The 21,445-nt window shown below is 54.9% G+C and overlaps 1 protein-coding gene across 2 annotated transcripts in view; it reads right to left on the bottom strand.

The window, feature by feature from the left end:
• The window catches only part of AJAP1 (adherens junctions associated protein 1), a 37,231-nt gene extending 18,886 nt beyond the window's left edge, over window positions 1–18,345 (bottom strand). Inside the window, exons 1-2 of one of the 2 annotated variants that reach the window (XM_072354354.1) lie at window positions 17,767–18,345; window positions 1,231–1,808 (exon numbers count right to left, since the gene is read on the bottom strand). In XM_072354354.1, coding sequence (XP_072210455.1) covers window positions 1,231–1,808; window positions 17,767–17,774 — 586 coding nt within the window. In that variant the 5' untranslated portion in view covers window positions 17,775–18,345. Of the gene's footprint in view, window positions 1–1,230; window positions 1,809–17,266; window positions 17,423–17,766 lie in introns of those variants that run through there. The other variant, XM_072354353.1, reaches the window with a different exon arrangement.
• Window positions 18,346–21,445: the final 3,100 nt, after the last annotated feature.

Genomic DNA, 21,445 nt, shown 5'->3' with positions numbered 1-21,445 from the left:
CGGTGATGTCCACAAAGCAGCACATCTGCCAGGGGAACCAACACATCACACCCCATCCCAAAGCCTCCACCACAACTCACACCGTGAATTGCTTATTGACACCCCATGGCTAATTAAACCAGCTGATCCTAACGTGTTCTTTCCAAGGTTGTGTAGGTTGGGAGCTTTTCACTGCTATAAATAACTTCTTTAAGTTAGAGATAAACCAACCACGGTGTCACTCCTTGCTAGATAAATTCATCAGGATTAAGATTAGATCGTAAAATTCCTTTTGATTTTGACTAGAAAATCACCGTGGGCTAAAAGCAGTCAATGCACAATGAATATGTTCTGTAAACTGTATAACAGTATCCCACAGTTTAATATTGGTAATAACAAATATAATTTGAAATAAATGGGAACCTGCTTTCTCATCCATGTCCATGCAGCAAATAGTGCTGGTGGAAAGTATTACACTAACTGAGTGCTGTACTAAATTTGATTACGGAAGATGGTTTGTGGATGTATACTGATAATAGGAAGAATAGAGCAAGCTGCTAGAAAATGTCTCAGATGAAAGTGATGATTCAGAGCTTCCATTTTTTTCCCCGAGCACTCATTTGAAATCACACCCTTATCTCAGAGCTGGGCAGTGGGAGCCCATGCCACAGCATGGTGTGGATCCCATGGTGCAGGATCCTCTGGATGCTGATTTGCCACCCAGCCCAGTGAGCCTCCACCATGGGCTTCAACTCAGCTGTGCTCCACACTCAACCCCTGGCAACACAACCACTACCCTGGGCTGTTTCATGATGGAGCCAGAGCTGAGCAGGGATGAGCCCAGAGGCCCCGGCACACATGGAGGAGCTGGGACTGCAGGAAAAAAACCACCCCAACCATGACAACCATAAGACAAACCACTCCGACCAATGGATAAAGCACCCCAACTGATGGACAAGCCAATCCAACCGATGGACCAACCGCTCCAACCAATGGACAAAGCACCCCAGCTGATGGACAAACCACTCTAACTGCCAAACAGCACCAACAGGAAGATCAACCACCCCAACCAACAGACAAATCACTCCAACTGGCCAACCAACCACTCCAACCAACAGACAAACCACCCCAACCACCAGACAAACCACCCCAACCACCGGACCAAACTTGAGCATCCCCAGAACCACGGCACAGGACCCCGAGTTCCATCCTGCAGATGGGTGAATGCGGTGCTCGGTGCCTGCTTGGTACCTGCTGTGTCCCCCAGGCCACGGGGTGGACGTGCGTCCTTTCCACCGCTGCTGTGGCCGGCAGCTGGCTCAGAGGTGCTGGGACGGCCGTGGGGCTCCTCGATGCCAGGCGTGGGAGCTGGGCTGCTGGGGGTTGGTGCAGTGGCCACGGTGGTGGCGGCGGTGGTGGCGGCGGTGGTGGTGGTGATGGTGGTGGTGGCGGCGGTGGTGAAGATGCTGGGCAGCGTGCTGCTCTCCAGGGAGTCCTCCTCACCCGTGGGGCCCCAAACGATGACCTCAGGCAGCGCCGTGGGCCGTCCATCACGTGGGGCAAAGCCACGGCCCCGCAGCTGTCGCCGGGCTCGGGGCAAGGGGACGGGGGGTGGGCGGCGGGCACGGGGGGCACAGGGCCAAGGGGGGCTGGGGCGGCGGGGCTCCTCGCTGCCCCCTGTGCTCCACAGCACACCACGGGGAAGTCTGTGCCGCTGTGCCAACCGTGGTGAGAGATGGGTCCCAGCGGGCTCGCAGCTGGCAAGGTCCATGGCGAGGTGGAACATGGCTATCAACATCCAAGCATGGCTTCCTAGCGGGCAACCTGACCTGCGGGCAGACACAGAGCGTGTTAGAAAGCAGGAGAGCGCGGGCGGCACGACCGACCCCTTCCACAAGCTGCAGAGCAACGTTCATCAGCCCAGCTACGTCTGACCCAGTGACATTCCCAACCCTCCCAGCAACGGGACGGGACGCTGCCACCTCCCTGCCACCCCAAATGGCATCGCAGGACACTCTGGCCACCTGCTCCCCTTCCTGCTGCCCACACGGTGACGGCACAGACACCAGGAGCGACATCAAAGCCGAGGCTGCACACAAGAAGAGCATCTATGGGTGTCCTCCCATCCTTCCACCTCCATCCAGGAGAGCTGACCCAGGGGATGCAGCCCTCCCTCATTTCAGGGCTCGGGGTAAGCAATGCCAGCAGGGAGCTGTACCAGGCGCTCAATGAGTTAGAGCACAGGAGCAGACGTACGCTCGCTTCAGCATTTGTAACCCACTTCTCATTAATCAGGTCGCCGTGACTCAAAAGCAGCTCTAGCTCTTCCCGAGCTCAGGCTGGGCACAGCGCAGTGCTGGCTGCAGCATCGAGCCCCAACGCGTGCCGGCTGCGTGCAAGGAGCAAAGCCCTGAACTCGGCAGGGAATGATGAGCAGCCGTTCAGCTGCGCCCTCGCTGCAGATCAAATGGAAACCACGCCGAACTGATGGCAGGTTAATTATTTCAAACTCTGCTTTGATGTAAAGTGCCACCTTTATTTCATGTCAGATCTCTCTTTCTTCTCCGCTTGCATCCTGCCTTGTAAAGCTCTGCTCCAACTCACGTCTCCCCCTGCGATGTCAGCTCATGTGTAAGAAAACACATGATATTTTTTGCTGTTTTTTTTTCCATTAGGCCAAGGCCCAAAAATCTGTACTTCATTTTATTCAGCTTCCACGTAAGAAAGACTTTTGTCGAACTCAGCAGGAGTTAATGAGAGCTTTATATGCCTAAATAGACTAATCCTCCGCAGCGCTGCGCCCCGTAAAGCCATTGGTAGCACTACAAAATGTGCATCTGGTTGACAGAAGAATTTGTGTACTCCCTCCGTGCGTGAGCAAATGAAGCCAATGGAGATGACCTGGATACTCTGCGGCTCAGCCTTACTCTGTTCAAAGCATCCATTTCCCTCATTGGTTATTTTATTTCACTTCGTTTTATTTTCCCGAAGCATAACGGAGTTTATTTTGGGGTGGAAAAAGGCGACGCACGGAAAGAGTGCAGAAGGAGGAAGGGGAGAGCCAGAAACAGACGACACGAACCAAAATAGTTCAGGCTGGGGGAGGAAGAATTTCAAGACGTGGAAAAAGAAAACGACAACACAGCAACAAATCCATTGTGTGTTTCTCAGAGGGCAGCAGAGCCGAGCGCAGCACCCGGTGGCCATCCCTGATCCCTGTGCCCTCTGTGTTGGTGGCACCTTGCCCCCAGGTTTGGGTGCCACAGGTTTGGAAAGGGATCCAGGGGTATCTGCCCTCCTGAGCCAGACTTATGGCTTGAGGTTTTGGGAGCTGAGCTGCACGCTGACCCACAGTGTGGATCTTGGACCAGAGAACATCCCCACGTGCTGCACATCAGCGGCTTGGAGAAGTGAGGAGTCAGTCATCCAGGTACCCAGAGAGCATTAAGAACAGCTTCACCTTAGCAATACTCATAGCCACGCTGTCACTCCAGCGGGCGTCACGCTCCATTTTAGCCTCTGCCAACCTCTCAACCTGAGCTGCAATTGCTCCTTGTGAGGAAGGAGAGGTGCAGGCACCCCCAGCAGCGTGCGCACGGCGCTTGGTCATGCACACACACAGCAGCACGCCTCGCTGCCTGCCCGCTCCTCCACGAGGAAGGAAGCAGTGCAAATGAGGCACTTTTATTAATAACTGCCAAAGGAGGAGAAGGAAAACGCAACCAGCCCAAACTCAGCTGTCGCTACATCCCTGCTGTTGCCTTTGAGAAGCTCAAAGACAAACTATCGCTCCCCAGTACTTGGGGTTGGAAGGTCACAGAGAAAATAAGGTTTCTCCGCTCTTCCATTTGCTCCTGTTTGCTGGTGACATTCCCAAGTCACAGCAGCAGTGGCAGAGCCTCAACGTACCGCAGCACCGAGCAGTTCACAGCTCACAGGGCTCAGCTCCAACCCAAGCATCACTTTAGTGCTGCCCTGCAGCTGGGGGCAGACTCAGCGTGCAACCCTGGGCATCGTGTGGGTCACAGCACAAACACCATATCAAGCACATACAGGAATATTCTTCCTTGCTGCTCACTCTGGCTCTAAGCAAAGCCACTGAGGCACCGGCACCTCCCGAGTATCCTCCTGGGCACCCCTTGGGCTGGCACGGCCCCATGAAGTGGCTGTTGGGTGGGAGCTGCGAGTCCCGTTACCTCTCTGGGATTGAGTGTGCCACACCATGCAATCTTTGGAGGGCTTTGCAACAACAGAAGAGAAAGTGTCCTTCAGAATAAATAGCAGCGTGTGGGAGTTGCCGTCGCCAAGGCAACGCAGGCGATGCACGCAGAGCAGCGCTGGGGATGCGGCAGTGCCAGAGGCTGTGGGGGTCCCAGGGCTCTGTTGGGAGCAGCCCCTCTCCTTGACCCCATAGCAGGCAAAGGGACTGCAGCTCGCTGCCCCAAGCTCTAAACCCCATGTCCTGCAGGTGCCAGAGCTGACAAAACACAGGGAAATCCAGGCAGCAGGGTCTGCCCCAACTGAAGCTACTCCATGAGAGCCCCATTCCATGGGCATGCTGAAACTCAAGATGCTCTGTGCCCCTGTGCCCTTCTCACAGCTGTGTGTGCATCCCTGCTCACCCCCCAGGAGCTGCAGGTCGCTGCTCTGCGGGCTGCCGGCGCGACTCAGAGGACGAACAATTCTTTGCTGATGCATCAAACGGCACCAAATCCTCCTCCAGCCACTCGAGCTGCACTGCCAAGCAGAGGCCAAGGAACAGCAGTGCCCTCAGTGCCACAGCAGGCAGTGCTCAGTGCACCGACAGCTGTGGATGCACAGGGACCCACGGAGCAAAATGGGGATGCTTGTTACCCACGAGCCCATGTCCACCCCCAACTAGTTTTCCCATTGCAAAGGATGGAGGGGAAGGCACGGGGAACTGAGGCTTTCTCTTTCTTGTTGGGAAGAACGGGAGCGTTATTTCTCAAACCAAAGGGGAAGCCCAGGAAAACTTGGAAATGCAGTCAGGAAAAGAGCAGAGAGGCAGGAAGATTTGAAGTGATGGAATCCCTTCATTGCCCTTCTTGCCCAGGAACCTTCCTGCCCACACACAACCAACTCCTCCCGTGGCTTTAATGGCTGTAAGAAGGCCTTATTTTCAGCCAGCAAGAGAAACTCCTACAAATATTTACACACCCCTACTGACAGATACAAGAGCTGCTGGCTGATTTCAATGCAACTGCTCAGGTAATTATAGTGATTGCATGCTCTGGGACCACGGGGGTGGGACCCCAGCAGCAGCCCCCCACCTCGCTCCAGCAGCGTGGTGACAGAGCAAGTTAAAAGGGACCGTGAGGCAGGGTTTAATTTCCTGGTAGAAAGAAAAACACGTAAATATTTAGTCATTTGTTTTCCCTCCCTTTCTCCCTGCTCTTTCGGAAAGGGCCAACTCAGACATCAGCCATAAATTTCCGCCAGTGAGATTAAATCCCTCGGTTGGAGGCACAGAAGAAATGAGGGGGAGAAACCGGCACGTTTTGCATCTTAAGTTGAGCTCGTGACAGCCCACACCAACACCACAGCACAGCCCTGGCCATGAACATTGTGTTCCAGGCAACCTCCAGCATCCCAGGGCATCCCAACTCAACCCAAGGCATCCCAATTCAACCCAGGGCATCCCAATGCATCCCAGGGCATCCCAATTCAACCCAAGGCATCCCAATTCAACCCAGGGCATCCCAACTCAACCCAGGGCATCCCAATTCAACCCAGGGCATCCCAACTCAACCCAGGGCATCCCAATTCAACCCAAGGCATCCCAATTCAACCCAGGGCATCCCAATGCATCCCAGGGCATCCCAATTCAACCCAAGGCATCCCAATTCAACCCAGGGCATCCCAACTCAACCCAGGGCATCCCAATTCAACCCAGGGCATCCCAACTCAACCCAGGGCATCCCAACTCAACCCAGGGCATCCCAATGCATCCCATGGAGCACCCACCACAGCACAGGGGATTTTCTGTCCTTCAGTTCCAACCCCTTTGCTGAGCAGAGGCGATCTCTGTTTGCAGGGGGCTGGAGACAGCCGAGCAGAAGGCACTGAGGGCATTTCCTGCCAGATCTGCTGCCCTGTGTGATGTGCCCCCCCCATATGTAAGTCCTTTCCCTCTCGGATGCAGCCCTCTGCTTTGAAGAAGGCAGGCACTTCAGAAACAGATTAACTCGAGGAGTTGCACAGGCCTGAGCTCTCCATGCTTTGCATCTCAGTGACATCGCCCCAGTGATGCTGTCATGCCCAGAGCAGAGGTTTCACTCCCACAGGGCTCTGCCCATCGCTCCCCCTGGGAACACCGAGGCTATGCTGGTTCCCACCTAAGATTCTCTCTGCTCTGCCATTACCACCTCTGTTCTCACATCTCCCTCCTTATCACGTGAAATAGTGTGGCAAACCTGGATCCAAAGCAGCTCACACAGCCTCAAGGCAAAGTGTGCTCCTGCCCTTTCTCTCCAGGTGCCAATGACATTCACGGATCCCACAGGAAGGGCACAGCAGTGCAGGGACGAACCCCTCTGCAGTGCTGCAGCTCTCCGTCCCACAGCCAACGGGGTTGCACGGTGCCATGGGACACGGGTTAATCCAACAGCTGTATCACCAGGCTGTGCTGGAAATCCCTGCCTTTGGTCATCTGTCAAAGCAATTAACCAGGATCGGGGCCACGGAGAGGCTTTGACAAATTGCAAAATCCAAATTGTCAGCAGCTTGCAAACCGTTGGCAAATAACCCATTTCAGGGGAGCCTCAAAAGACGCACTCGAGTGTGACTCTATAGGGCAGAGCGGCAGAGGTGCTGATTCGCATCCTTTCACACGGCGATGTTTGCTCTTCAAAACCAGCCCCTTTCTCCCATGACTGTGGAGACACTTCACAGGAGGCAGTAAATGCAGAATAGGCTGATTTTTAATGCAGGATTATACAAATGGAACCATTCTTCCATTTCGTGCCTCGTGTTAGGTAACGTATTGGTATTGCACAGGGAATCAAGGTTATGTCCTTGTTTTGATGATTTACGAACCGAGCGCTTTCCATCTCCAAACAGCGGGTGGAACAGAGACAGAACCATTCCCAGCACGAATGGGAAGGCTCAGATGGGTGATGCTGGCTGCTCCCAGGCTGGGCACAGCATCCTCCTGTCAGTGTGATGGGAACCACGAGCATTGGTGCACCCGCTGCCTGCGGGCTCTGCATCCTACATGGGAGCTCAGAGCACCACGGGAACAGACTGAACTCCCTTGGTTTGCAAGGAGAGATGCTGCTGCACCTCGGGGCTGACTTTCATGCTGGAGCAAGGGGAAAGCAGCAGGTCCTTGGCCACAGCTGCCTCCTCCCAGCCCCGTGTTTCTGCACCATCCCTGCAGCGTCCTTCACTGCAAAGCTACAAAGCCATTGCCATGGAAATAAAGCATCTCCATTGCATTCTGGGGCCAAACACCCCTCTCGGATGGGCTGGGAGGAGGAGAGCAGCAAACTCCTGTGTGTGGATAGCAGGGATGGATGATGCTGTTGGACTGGGGGGGGCTACATGGAGTGGCATCCCAGCACTGTGCTGGGGCACTGCATGGCTCCATGAGACATCACAGTGCACCCAACTCCAGCAGCTCTGCCAAGAGCAGGAGTTCCTCCAAGGTGATCATCAATGTGAGAAATCAGCTGCCAAGGTCTGGAACGCCAGGACCAGGTATTTAGGTGCAGCAGCCGACTCAGCAGCACCCAGGTAAATTAAATGCACCACATCACCACCTCTCCCTGTTACAGAACTGGATTACCTACTAATAGAAGTGGTATTAAAACAGTTCCTGAGCTCCTTTGCCCCCCCCCTCTCTCTGCAAGTAATTAAACTGACAACACTTTGTGTGGGCAAAGGGACAGGATTTATGACAACAGAAAATGAGGCAGAGGGTGAAGCAGCCCAAACCCATTGCCAAGCTGGGGACCAGCAGATAACCCTGCTTGTCCAGGACCAGCCCTGCGGGGATTCATGCTGCCCTAGCATCCCATGTGCTCCCTCAATGCCAGGCAGCAGCAGAGCTGCTCCCATCCACAGCACTCCTATGACTGCTCCCATCCACAGCACTCCTATGACTGTCTTCAGCTCACCCAGCTGCAAATAAATAATTTTAACATTTGAATAGCGGCGAGTGGGGAAGGCATAATTAATACCCAGCGGTATCTCCAATATGCTGATCCTGTAGCGCAGCCCCTGCCAAGGCTGTCAGGGAGCAGATCTGGCTCAGCAGTGCTGCAGCCCCGTCTGTTCGCACGTTTGGGTCCTGTCCTTCCAGCACATGGAAAGGTCGAGCCCGAGGTGCTGCCTGCACCCAAATGCACGCTGTTCCAATGCAAGACCACGCCAACACCCTGCAAGGAGCGGCGTGGTCTTGCAGAGCCACACAAGCAAGAGCAAAAACCACACAGTCTGAGCAGGCATAACTGATGCACGCTCCAAAGGCATGAGCAGATCTGTGCCACAGCAGCCACACACCCAGCCTGTGCCAAAGCAGAGCCAAACTCTCAGCCTGGGTTTCAACCTCAGCCCAGGTTTCAACCTCAGCCCGTTTTCAAACATCCCAATGGATGCCAATGGGATATGGGTTAGGGTTATGTTGATGGGACATGGGGTGGCCAACATCCCCATTCACGTTGCCATGGATGCTGGTGGGATGCAGAGCGCTCAGCATCCCGCGCGCATTCCAATGAATGCCAATGGGACGCGCTGTGTTCAGCATCCCCATGCACGTTGTGATGGATGCTGGTGGGATGTGGGATGCCCAGCATCCCTGTGTCCATTCTAATGGATGCTGATGGGATGCAGGCTGCCTGGTATCCCCGTGCTGGGAGCAGCCGGCACGGCACCGCCGGCACGCATGGATAACAGGCAGCACCGCAGATCTCCGGCACAGCCTGACTTGCTCTGACAAGGACACAGCATCTGTTATGGGCTGTTTTACCCGCTCGCGTGGGATTATTTCAGATAGGATTTGAAAAGCACCGGGGGCGGGCGGAGGAGAAGCCCAGGATGGCAGCGCGTGCCTTCAGGCAGGGAAACGTCTTCAGCAGATTGCTGCGTAAAACCTGAGCTCCGTTATCCACCTGCTGCTGCTCCACAAAGCACCCAGCCACAGCTCACACAGCACCTGTGCACGGGGCGGCTGCCCTGGCAAGAGTTGGAGCCATGCAAAGAGGTGAGCCCTGCTGCTTCAGCATCACTCCGTGCCCATCGCTCAGCTCAGCACCAACAGACCCAGCACAGGGAAAGGTCCCCATTGGTGCTCAGCTCTCTTGAGGTGCACGCACACCCAGGGCTGACCTGGCAGCCGCAGTGCCCGGGCTGTGCCAGCAGCACTCAGCAGGCAGCGGCCGAACACTACATGCATTTAGCATGGCAGGGCCGACAGAAGGGCATTTCATCGCGCTGCCCGCAGCAACACTCGCCGTCTGTCCCGCCTGCACAAAGGGTGGCTGTGAGAGCTGGCTTTCAGGCTCAAACCTGCACCTGTCTCCCATTTATCTCCCTCTTCCCCCCCCCCTTGGCATTTTGCACCAGAGTTGGGTATCGGGCAGCAGCAAGAGCTGCAATTCAGATGCAACCGACTGCTCCTAGCAGTGGGCTCAGGACTGCCACAAGCCATGGCTTCCCCGCAAAGAAACTGAGTGCTTATCTTGTTTCCCGAATTAATGTGCTCAGGCGCATCATTACAGCGTACACGGGAAACACTTTGATCTAAAAAAATAAGATAAGTCGGCTCAGTGTGCATTAAGCAGCAGCTTAACGAGTTTTAAAACAAAATAATTAAAACGGGTTCATTATACTGCTGGAACACAATAGGACTGCATGGGAACGGCGCATCGGAGTTCACAGCGCTGCCTGCTGAGATATCCCACATAACGGAGAATGCTTTCGCTGTGACAAAACCTGAGTCAAGAGTATCTTCTAATGTGGTTTGTAATGATGATCCCCCAAGGAGCTCTGGTGTCCAAGGAAGGAAAACGGGCCCTGAATCCCCATCCTATGACCAGGGCAAACAAGCTCATGCTGGGAAATGCAATCAAGCTGGGCAGCGTTGCCAACACTGTGCCCACGGATGGTGTGATTCCTGTTCATAGAATCATTAGGGTTGGAAAAGACCTCTAAGACCATCAAACCCAACCATCAATCCATCCTAACCATGGCCGCCAATCAGTGCCGCATCTCCGTGGTTCTTGAACACCTCTATGGATGGTGACCCCACCGCCCACCCAGGCAGCCTGTGCCAAAGCATTACAGCTCCTTTGGAGGAGAAACACTTCCTAAAATCCAACCTGACCCTTTCCTGGAGCAACTTTATCCTCTCACCCTATCAATTCACACTGCTGTAACTGAGATCCAGCCCTGGCTCTCCTCATGGGAAGTCCCAGGCAGCTCCGTGAACACATGGATGCGCCTCCTGTCATGGAACCTCAGCAGTTGTACAGGGAAACGAATAAAGGGAAAGGGTAGAGGATTTCAAAAGATCCAATAACTGCTACAGAAATGGAGAAGATGAGAGAAATCAAACTGCTCAAAGCAAACAGACAGATAGCTTTCAAGGAGCGAGAAATACAGTAAAAAATAGAAGAAGCAAAGCGCGCTTTGAAGGTACGAAACGTCAACCTGAGAGCTGGGAGGAAGCAAAAGCAAAAGGATCCTGGCATGTGCTGGGAGCAAATCCTGGCCAGGGCTGAGCACCGGGGGCTATCAGCTGCTGGGGAAGCTTGGGGCTGGGCAGGAAATAGGGAACAGGCTGAAGGGAAAAAAAAAGCTAAAACCAAAATAGAAAGCAAAGGAATAGAAATAGAAAGCAAGAACGAAATCCAGGGCAAAGACTCTTGATCCTTTCATACAGAGGTTTTAAATCCCCTTTTAGAGCCGAAGCATTTCTTTTCCCAAAGGAGGAGCAGCTCTGCGGGCAGCACAGCTGGCAGCCCTTTGCCCCATAGGGGAGCTGAGTCACCCAGCAGTGCCCGGCCGACACGGTGTGGCTGTTGGGCACACGGCTCTGGGGGATAATTGGCAGTGAGTCAGAGAGCACCGTGCTCTGCATCTCATTTCTGCAAGGGAGATGAAACTTAAGAGTGTTATCTTCAAAGGAGATGGAGGAGCTAGCCTGGCGGATCGGCGCTGACAAAAAGACTCTGCTCGTCCCTTGGGTAAAGCTCTGCAATGCATCCCACCTCTCTACTTTCCACTTTACCCATGGACCAGCCCCAGCCATGCCCACCCCAAGTCACCCCATCGTTCCTCCTTCATTGCTGATGTCCTACAGGAGCAGGAGAGGAACTCCAGGGGAAACACTTCATTAAACAAAGCAGATGAAACTCTCATCCCTCAGCATCAACGCCAAAAAAGAGCAACCTCAGCCAGAAGTTATTCACACCTGAAGACAGAAAGGATTAATTAGAAGCGTGCAGTGCAGCAAACTGAGCTGGGTGCCAGCACCGCGTCCGTGTGCCAACGGTGTGTATATAGATGGTGGAAGGGAGGGGGCTGGGATTGCATCCCTTCCTACAGGGAACCCATCCTGCACAGCACATCCCGTGCACAGCTCCTGGAACAAATGGTCCTGTCTTCATCCATCACAATGAGCAATGTTGATTTTGCCAGAGAATGTGCCACTTTGGCAGAGGAAATTCTGAATATTTCACTTGAGAGGATGCAAAAAAAGGGTAGAGAGCCTCTTAGAAAAGCAAGAAACAAAATGATGAATAATACGTTCAATCTTCCCAAGGAAAACTTAATAAGAAAACCTATGAAAGGCAACTACTTGTAGAAAACGAGTTTATTCTTCTCAGGAGCTCTTTGGAAGATGATGCATGCCAACATCTGAGATTGCACTGCTTCTTTTCTTTAATGCAAAGCCACTCCAGGCTCAGCTGGAGCTCAGGGCATGCAGAGCTGCTCCCAAAGCTCTGGGCTTCTGCAGGGAGAAAGTGGAGCCCGGTGATGTACAAGGTGGGGGTGGGAACGTAGAAAGCATCAATCACTGCTGTCTCATTGGGTACTTAAGTGGATGTCCTAATCCATGTCAATTAACTACCGCTTCATTACTTCGGTCCCGCAGACGAGGCAGGGAGATGCTATCGCAGCACAGGAGCGCAGCCGGGGTCACGTATGGATGGTGGCAATTAGAGGGCCACGTCCCTGGGGGCAGCCATGCAGGGACAGCCCAATGCAGTGACAAGCCCTGGGGATCCCCCCGGCCCCTTCTGCCATCCCAGCGCTGTGCGTTCCGCTGACAACATAAATTAGCACTGTTAGCTCTCGAGAGCCCTAAGTGTTGTCTTGTGAGCAGCAATCCATCAGCTCTCCCACACGGAGCCACAATGGCTTTATGTACAGCCAGGATGCCACCATTATGCGATTCACATTCCCTATTTATAGGGCTGTAAAGCACCGCTGGAGCGTTTATCAAGGAGATCTCCTCCTGAGCGTCCCAGGGTGCTGCAGGACGGATGCAGAGCCAGAATGACGGTGTGAGACTGCACCAGTGCTCTGCAAAGCACACTGCAAGGAGCACGGCTGCTCGCAGTGCTCTGGGTCATGCACACAGTGGCTCCCCTGGCTGCTCCCACATTAGGGCATGTGCGCGCTGACAAGCTCTGCTTGTTCCGTCTCCAAGGTCCACGCTTGTGTTTCTCTTGCAAGAAACATGTTCCCACTCTCTGACTACATGTTATTCTCGAGGCAGCTTTTACTCAGTCTTTACGTTGAGAAGTGAACCCGGAGCGCTGCGGGATTTGCAACGCTCCCATCCACTCAGAAAGAAAGCTTTGCCGTGCTCAGTGCTGCTTGCCTCATCCCAACCCGAGCCAGCAGCAAACTCACAGCACGGGCTCTGCCTCTCCTCGCATCAGAATGAAGCCTTCCTCGAGCAAGGAGCTTCATTTTCATGCTTCTCCCAGCTGAAGTCCATGCACTTTCTCTCCCCCGCAGCCAGCGGAGCGCAGGGCCGTGCTCTTGGGCAGGCAGTGCCTGGAGGTGCTGATTTCCATGCAACTGCGCATCCATCTCCTGCCAAGCCTGATGTCTGCTTCTTTTATTGCCATTGCTTGGTACCAGAAAGGCTGAATCACTTGAGGAAGCGCCGCATCCTCCTGTGCTTGGGGTCACGTCCTGGGGCTGAAGCTTGGAAAGCAAAGATAGGAGAGAGCCATATCCCATAACCCATATCCCAGATTGGGGCAGGGAAAGCACAAGGCACCAGCAGCACCCAAGCCCACACTTCTATGCCACAGGGAGGCTTCATTTTGGGTTGCTAAGGCTGGAACTGATAAAACCAGAGAGCAGCAGCAACTCCATGCCAGACAGAACCTCATTTCACGAAGAATCCTCGCAAAACCAAATTAATGTTGAAGGATAAAGGTAGGTAAACCTCCCACAGTTAAGTTCAGGCCACGGAGGCTCAGTTTAAATCTCCCAGCAGTTCTGATTTAATCAATGTATTTCAAAGTGAAATTAGATGAAGTACATCTCCATCACAGGAAATTATGTAAGCTATCAAAGTCTGGAGGTGCAAGTCCCGGTAAGAAGAGCCAGAGGAAATATTCACATCAGCCTTAATTCCATTTTTAAAGAGGCAGTTCAGGTCCGGATTTGGGTGCTATTCAAAAGAAATCATCCCGATGATGAATGGCTCATCCTGTAGAAAGGAACAACCGCTATTTGGAAGGAGGATGGGAAAGCAGTGACAAGGCTGGTGCCTGCCCCCTCCTCCCAACACACTTGGCTGCAAGGAGCTCCCAATGGAAGAGCTTCTGGTCCCAAACCCAAACCACACTGGGCCTGAATCCCCACAGCCCAATCCCTCATCACCAGCACTTAATGAGAGCGATGGACACGGCCCCACAGTGCAGCCCCAGCTCCTGCTCCTCCAGCTCAGCATCCCGATGCCTTAATCCCTCCTCACAGTCCTCTCCCTATTAGCTATCTTTAAAGGCTTAAGCATGCATACATTTTCATAATGAACCTCAGACGTGTCTGGAGTCATAGATTATTCACACCCTATAGAGTTGTTGTGTAGCAGCTCTCCCTGCTCCCTGTCAACCTGTACACACACACGGAGCTATAAATATAAAGAAGCAATGCTGGGAGCCCTTCTGGATGAGGACAGGAAAGAAGCAGGCTATGGGGCTGCCCGGAGAGCCGCCCTGCACCTCGCTCTACTTTCAGTCTACACTCTACGCACCGAAGAAAACGTAGCGATTCCTTATTTTGGGCAGATGACTGTTACATAAAGCAAGCCAAGGCTGCAGCATCCGAACGCCTCGAGCAGATGGGCAGCAGCTTCACACATCCCATGGACCCGCATGACAACGGAGGCACAACCGGCGCTGACACCGGCACTGCCTTTGGGGAGCTGATGGGGGCACACGGACACATCCCCCCTAACCCCCCCCCCCCCAACTTGCCCTGCTGCAACCCCACGGAGCCCAGCTTGGGGTGAGCCACGTCTCAGCCCTATCCATGCCCCCGGTGCTGTCACAGTTACCCACGCTCCAGGGAAGAGGCTGCTGTGTGTTGGCACAGTCAGGAGGTGCGGAGCGCTGCGTAACAGCGCAGTCCATTCCAGCATCACCGTGGCTGCGAAGTGCCAGTGGCACCAGCTGGATCTCCGTGGCAATCAATGCACCCGGGAGCAGCCAGCTCAGCCCTGCGTGGCTGTGGGATGAGTAAGGGCTCCTCGGTGGAGGCCATTAACTCCCACTGCCTGCTGCTCTCATTACTTCCCAGACTGCGAGGCTTGCATCTTTGACGTGCGGCTGCATCTACATCTGACAGCGTGAACTTGATGAGTGGAACGCACGGGAGATGTTTGCTTTGGCAGGAACGATCGGGCCCATAAAGTTCCCTGGGCACAAACACGGAGGGATGTGTGCTTTTAATGAGTTGCTTTGTACAAGCAGGAAGAAAACGGCCAACGATATTTTCTGCTCGTGCTGCAAATCACTCGGGAGCGAAACGCTGTAAGAAAACCGTGGCGTTATCGTTTAAAATAGGAGAGTTGTAGCTATGGGAGGAGAGTCAGCAGGCGCAGAGCTGTCACCCATCACACGCATGCACTGACACAGCCCAACGCACACACAGCTGCTGGGTGAGCTCCAGGGCCAGCAGACGGCCCCCAGCCATCCCCACCGGTGGGCAGAGCAGACCCGGAGCTCAGCTTGTAAGGCTGAGGCTGTGAACCCAGCCTGCTCGCAGCTCCGTGCAAAGTTCCCAGAGGTGAAAGCAAGGAAAGAAGCATTTTCAGCATGTGGGTTTCAAGGTCCTGCTTTGCTCAGCTTAAGAGAGCACGGCTAGTCTGCAAGGTCACGGAGCTGCCACTGCCCTGGGGCAGAAGGAATCCGAGTTAAAAGGAGCAGCACACACAGCAGCATCTCCCCGTGCCATTCAGCGCAGGGTAAAGCGGGTGCTGGCGAGGTCTGCAGCTCCTCTCAGAGCTATTTTTCTGCTTGTCTTGGAGAAAATGAGGGGAAACGGCATGGGAAATGTCAGAAACAAAGCCAGAAGCAATTAGAGTTAGAGAGAAGCGGGAGCAGCAGGCAAGGTTAGCAGGAAAGTTATCTCTTATTAAAAATAAAACACGGAGGGACTGCAGGCTGACGGGGTGGTGAGGAGGACAGGCTGGCAGCGAGGATCCAGGGCACGCAGCAAAGCAATTCACCGGGCAATTGGAGCAGAGCAGCAGCCGGCAGGCTCCCATTTCCACGGCTAAACTCCTCACAAAAATAAGAAAGCAGAGGGCGTCCTCTATTTCTAAGATTACAGCCTTCTGTCAGCTCCAGCCCTGGAAACAGCCCTCCGGCTCCACCGCTCTATTCATCTTCCACAAAAGAAATCCAAACTGGGAGGCACCCTGAAAAGCATCTCGGGTGCTTTGCCCAGGAGCAGATCCTGAGGTCACGGTGGAGCTGCAGACTCCCCATCCTTCCCTATGCAGCGCATCCCCACCCGCTGCCCGAGCCCACGGTGGGGACACAGCCATGGGGATGAGGTTGGGCATGGGAACGCCGTGCCCACGGCTGTGGGTGCCCAGGTCAGTGCTACCTATAGTTGATACAAGCCAGAGCACAACCGACGATAAACACAGACGTGCAAACAGAACCCAACGGCCTCTCCTGGTTCTTCGGCACAGAAAGAAAATCCGAGCTCAAGTTTCACCTCCCAGGGCTTTAAATCCAAAGCTCAAACCCAGTGCCAAAGCCTCCAGCGACTCCAAAGGGCTGCGCAGAAGCAGCCTTGGCATCTCCCATCCCAACAGTGAGCGGGGCACCCTGCTGAGCTCCAGCTCTGCGGGACCCACGGGAGCAGCAGGAGGGTGAGGGCTCCTCCATCTATCCACCATCCATCCATCCATGTGTCCATCCCAGGATGGACCCCCAGCTCCCACTCTCAGGGGAGTGCTGTGTATCCCAACCCCCGTAGCCTTGTGTTGGGGCAGTGGGATGCTCTGCATGCCCGGCAAGCACAGCACGATGCTGCTGAGAGCTGCAGACACCGGGAGCTCCGTGGAGGCAGCGCTGCCCGACCCGCACCCCACGCGAACGCTCAATTGTTCCGAATGGGACTTCTCGAATAACAAATTTAGGCTGGGTGGGAAGGAAAGCGGCGCACATCGCACAGCAGCGCTGCTTTCCCCACCATCTAACGTGCTTCACACGCTGCTGCTTTAAACGCATTCCACCGAAAGACGGTCAAAATAAACAAAAACCCGGTATTCCTGCAGCTTTAAGGACAGCCATGCAAGGAGAGGGCAGGGGCTGAGTAAGTAGCGCTCTCCAAACACAATGCCACGAAAATAACAAGATTTCGGCTCCGATGACTTCGCGGCGGTAATGAAAACGCGTTACATAACACTTTGCCTCCGTCTCCTCCGCTTTGCAATTCTCGATTCATCTACAAAACACATCCGGCCGGTCGTGGGCACCGTACGTGCCCTGGGTGCCCCGGCCGCGGATCGCGGCCCCTCGCTTCCCCGCGAGCAGAGCCGGGCGCTGGGGCAGCGTGTCCGGGAGCGGCCGGATAACGGCAAACGGGCAAAGAAAAGCAGACGATACATCTCATTGAGCGGGGCGACGGAAGGAGCCTGGAAGGGATGCGAACGGCGGCTCCCCCAGCGCTTCCCACCGAGTCGCCGGGCGCGACCGATTGATGCCCGCTGCCGCCTCTCCGCCCGAACAAGTTCGCGTTGCAAGTCCGGTTCCGCGGAGCGGCGCGCACCGCCCGGCCCTACCTGCTTCCCGGGAGCCGTTGTATCCACATGGTCACGTCTCCCGGTGCCGGCCCGGCCCGTCCCGGCGGGGCTCACCGCCTCAGCTCTCCATCCGTGCGCGCCGCCCCGCGCCCGCGGCGGCGCTCAGCGGCGGGGCAGGCGGCGCCCAGCGGTGCGGGCATGCCCGGGGGCCGCCCCGCGCCCGCGCAGCCGGCGCTCGGTGCCCTCAACGGCGGCGGGGCAGCTGCGCGCCCGCGGAGGTTGCGCGCCCCATGTGCGGCGGGGTGGCGCGGGGCCCCTGCGGGCGCGGTGCGGCGCGGTCGGGTTCGGCTCGGCGCGCCCGCGCGTGTGCGCGCACCCGCGGGGCGGGGGGCCGCGGCTTTGGGAAGTTGCGCGGGGAGGAGGCGGGGGCGGAGCGGGGCGCGGAGCCGGAGCCGCCGCTTTGCCGAAGCCGCGGAGCGCGTCCCGGCCGCCTCCAGCCCTTCCCGGGACGCGGAGCTCGGCCGCCGAGCGCCCCTTGCCTGCGCATGGAGAACAACGAACGCTCCGTCCTCGGCGATCCGCTACACGGCCATCGCCCGCCGCTCCCGGAGCGCTCTCCGCGCCCGCGTTGCTAGCATCCGCTCCGAGCGGCACCTCGTGCCACCGCCGCGCCGTCCCCGCTGGAGCTGCCGCCGCCGGGATGCGGTTTCCCAACGAGCGGCAGGAAGGGATGCGGCGTTAACCCGAGCGATGGAGCACCGACGGCTGCAGGGGGAGCCGAGGCTCCGGCGCATCCCACCCCATCCCACCGCAGCCCATCCCATCCCTCCCGGCTCCCGGGGCCGCAGCTGCTCCCCCCGCCGGCGACACGAGCAGGCGCAGCGCAAGCACAAAGTTTCTGCTCCCGTTGCCGTGCTTCGGTCCTGAGCCCACTCGAGCTCGGGCATTTTTCTTCTCGGCGCTCATTGAACGACTACGGAACTCGCAGAGAACAAGCGAATGTGTTGGGAAAGGCTTTGGGTGTCTCAGGAGGTGTTTCATTAAAGCCCGGTGTGTTTTCTTTCCAGGGCAGCTGTGTTATTCCTACAGTGCATTTATCAAAGTACTGCACCGTTTTGTTTCGTTGTGGTTTTTTGGGGGGCGAAGGGGAAGATAAGCTGATTCGGGTGCTGTAATAAAAGAAGCCTTTGTATGAATTAGGTGATGGATTCTTCAAAGCTACCCTTGCTTACAGGTGAGAAACACCACTGATTTCTCAGCTCTCTTGCAGGAGCAAACCTTCACCGCTCCTCAGTGCGTGGTGCCAGCAAGGAAAAGGCATTGAGCAGCCACAACTCGCTCTGTGCAAAGCAGTCACACCAAGAGCAAGGTTGAGCAGAAATGAACGCCACCCCACAGCCTGCCTGAGCCTCCGCATCTTCCTGCTTCCATCTAAGCAAGTTCTGGGAGCACAAATAAGTTCCTTTAAGCAAGCAATGCAGAGTAAAGGTCAGCATTGTCCCTTTGACTCCCAGCAAGCCCCTGCTTGTTACAGTGCTCCCTGTGGATCGGTTGCAGCTGCCAATGGGGGGCAGGGGGGAGGGCTGTCTCCCCTTACAAGTGCAGGCATCAGGTCTATGAGAGTGTCCTAAATAACAGACGGCTTTGTTCCATTGTAAACCTTTGAGCTCTGGGATCCCCTTCCCACCTCTATGGCGAGTTCCAAGCTGGAGCTCAGCATCGCCACAGGCAGAGGCAGGGAGCCACGAAGCACAGGGATACCCATTGCATGTAAAACCCAGAGCTTTACCCACAATGAACTTCATCACTGCAAATTGCCACTGCTTCAGCAAAAACAGCATCAAAGCACAGCGTTTGCCTGGGCACAGTCCTTCTGTGGGCTGTGTGTGGTGAGTTGAAAGGAAAAGCTCAGTGCTGCTGCAAGCCCGGCGACTTTATCATCCATTAAACCTGGCCAACTGACATGAAAGGACCTAATAGAGAGGAAGGGAAGAAGGGGCAATTTTCAGTCTCTCAGGAGCCTGAGAGATACTGGAATGCAGTTAAGTAGAAGACAATCAACTAAGGCTTAAGCAAACCCAAACGAGCAAACATTAACGAGAGCTATCTTGTATTCAAAGCAAATCCTCTTAACTTATCCCCACTTAAAATATTTCCCCAGCTGTGCCAGGCGCACAGAGTGGCAATTGCAAGGTTATGGACCCCCGCTGGGCTAGGAACTCAGAGCCATAGAGCCACTGAGGTTGGAAAAGACCTCTAAGGTCACCCATCCGCTCAGCACCAGCACTGCCCACTGACACATGTGCTACACCTGCCCTTTCCTTGAATGCCTCCAGGGATGGTGATGTGAGCAGGGAGCTCAGGTTCAGGCTTGGAAAAAGAGTGGGAGGAGGGAAAAACCTGCATTGATGTGGCTGTGAGCATCCTTAGTGTCTACGGACACTAAGATATACATTAGATGCATGTAAGCAAACCTCAGTGGGCTGTCAGCACAGCAAGCACGCCGTTCTCAGCAGCAGATGGATGCCAGTGTTGGCCTCCTTGCCCAGCTTGCCACCAGGGTTGCCAAGCAGTGAGGGATGGAGCTGCAGAGAGCCTGCATGAGGGAGCAGCCCACTGAGGAGCAGGAAGCGTGAATTAGCCCCAATTAAAGTAGGAGGGAAGGAAGTCATTAGTGCGTTCATTTGCCTGACTTGTTCTTCATTCCACCAAGAGCACAGAGTTCCTGCTGGCTGGTGCCAAGCTGCAAGCACCCACAGCACCCTGAACTGCTCTGAGGTGCTCACACAGCCCCAGTTCTGGGAGAAAAGAGGGCTCCCCCAAGCAGCACATTGACTGCATCCACCCCATGTGAACCTTAATGGGTGCGGGCACCCCGAGGGTCCCATCACTAGGTGACCTTCCTAAGGAAATGGGTTCATTCCCTGCATGGGGAGGGCAGGGCACTCCTGGCTGCAGCTGCCAAGGAGGAGGGAAAATTGTCTGGGTTGTTGTTACCCGTTTCCCTTTCATATGGAAAAAAGCATAAGTGTTACTTAGAGATTGCAAAGAAGAGAGGGCTGGAATGCAACTGCTTCCTCCTCCTGTGATCGCGCTTTGATTTTTGTGTTAACAGGGAACAGCACCTAGCAGGTACCACAGCCAGAGCAGCTCTCATGGCAATGTGAGTGTCACCTGGGGATGCTCTGATGGGCCTGGGAAGCAGCAGGGGAGCTGGAAAGGGTGAGAGTTAGCACACAGCATCATGGAACTACAGCAGAGTCGCCAATCGTTGCGTGCTTCCTCAGCTCTTTGCAAGGCTGGTATGGATTCCTCTTGCTTCGGCTCTGTTTGTCTCATAAATCTCAGTGATGCTGACAGTTGGGCACGGTTTAATTTTGCAAATCTGAGAAATGATCAGGCCAATTTAGTTCGCATTTAAACCATTTGTGTTCACACGCTGGAAAGCCTGCTTTTTTTTTCCTTCCCTTTGCTTCTCCGTGCTTAGGGCCCCTATTATCCTCTGCAGCTATTTATCAATGCACAGCAGGTATGTTACCGAACGGCCTCTTTCGTAAAGTGATACAAAATAATCATTCCTGCTCCTCGTCTGCTCAGGAAGAAAAGTGAGGCTGACTCTCATGCATGTCAGCATTGGTGAGCCGCAGTATTTCTGTATTACAGCAGGATAAGTGATTTAACTCAATAAGCTTCCCTCATAAACGGCAACGGTCGTATTGAATAGCAGAAGGTGTGAGCGAATTCATGCAGCTCCATCACTCCCAGCTCCTGCTGCCACCCATGGGTGACACCAAAGGACACCCCCAGCTCCATTTCCTGTGCCCGGTGCCCACCCTGCAACAAACGAGCAGCCTCTAATTATGCCCTTTGAACACACTCCTCCTTCCTGCTCACATCACAGCTCCTCAGCCCCTCTTCTCCATCTGCACTATGCAAAGGATTGAGCAGATCCATGATGCTGGTTAATTGACACCTGTGGTTGCAGTGTGTGCTGTTTCTGGTGGTTCCCAGCAGAGACTGAAGCTGTCTGGGTAGGGTCCTTCTTCCTCTGGGTTATTACTCAAAGCTTGGTGAAGTGCTTTGAGATGTCTGCAAGCCTGAAAAGCACTACGGGATGCATACAGACAGACTGCAGCTTTCCCAGCCCTGCTTCTGTCCAAAGATTTAACAGCAGTAAAGCAAAGACAAAGCAAAGCTGCTGCCTGGAAGCAGGGCAGC

The sequence above is a fragment of the Excalfactoria chinensis genome, chromosome 20, assembly GCF_039878825.1.
Source record: "Excalfactoria chinensis isolate bCotChi1 chromosome 20, bCotChi1.hap2, whole genome shotgun sequence".
In the NCBI taxonomy this organism is placed as follows: domain Eukaryota; kingdom Metazoa; phylum Chordata; class Aves; order Galliformes; family Phasianidae; genus Excalfactoria; species Excalfactoria chinensis.
Note: the sequence above shows the minus strand (reverse complement) of the source record. Positions and strands in the feature narration are given on the sequence as shown.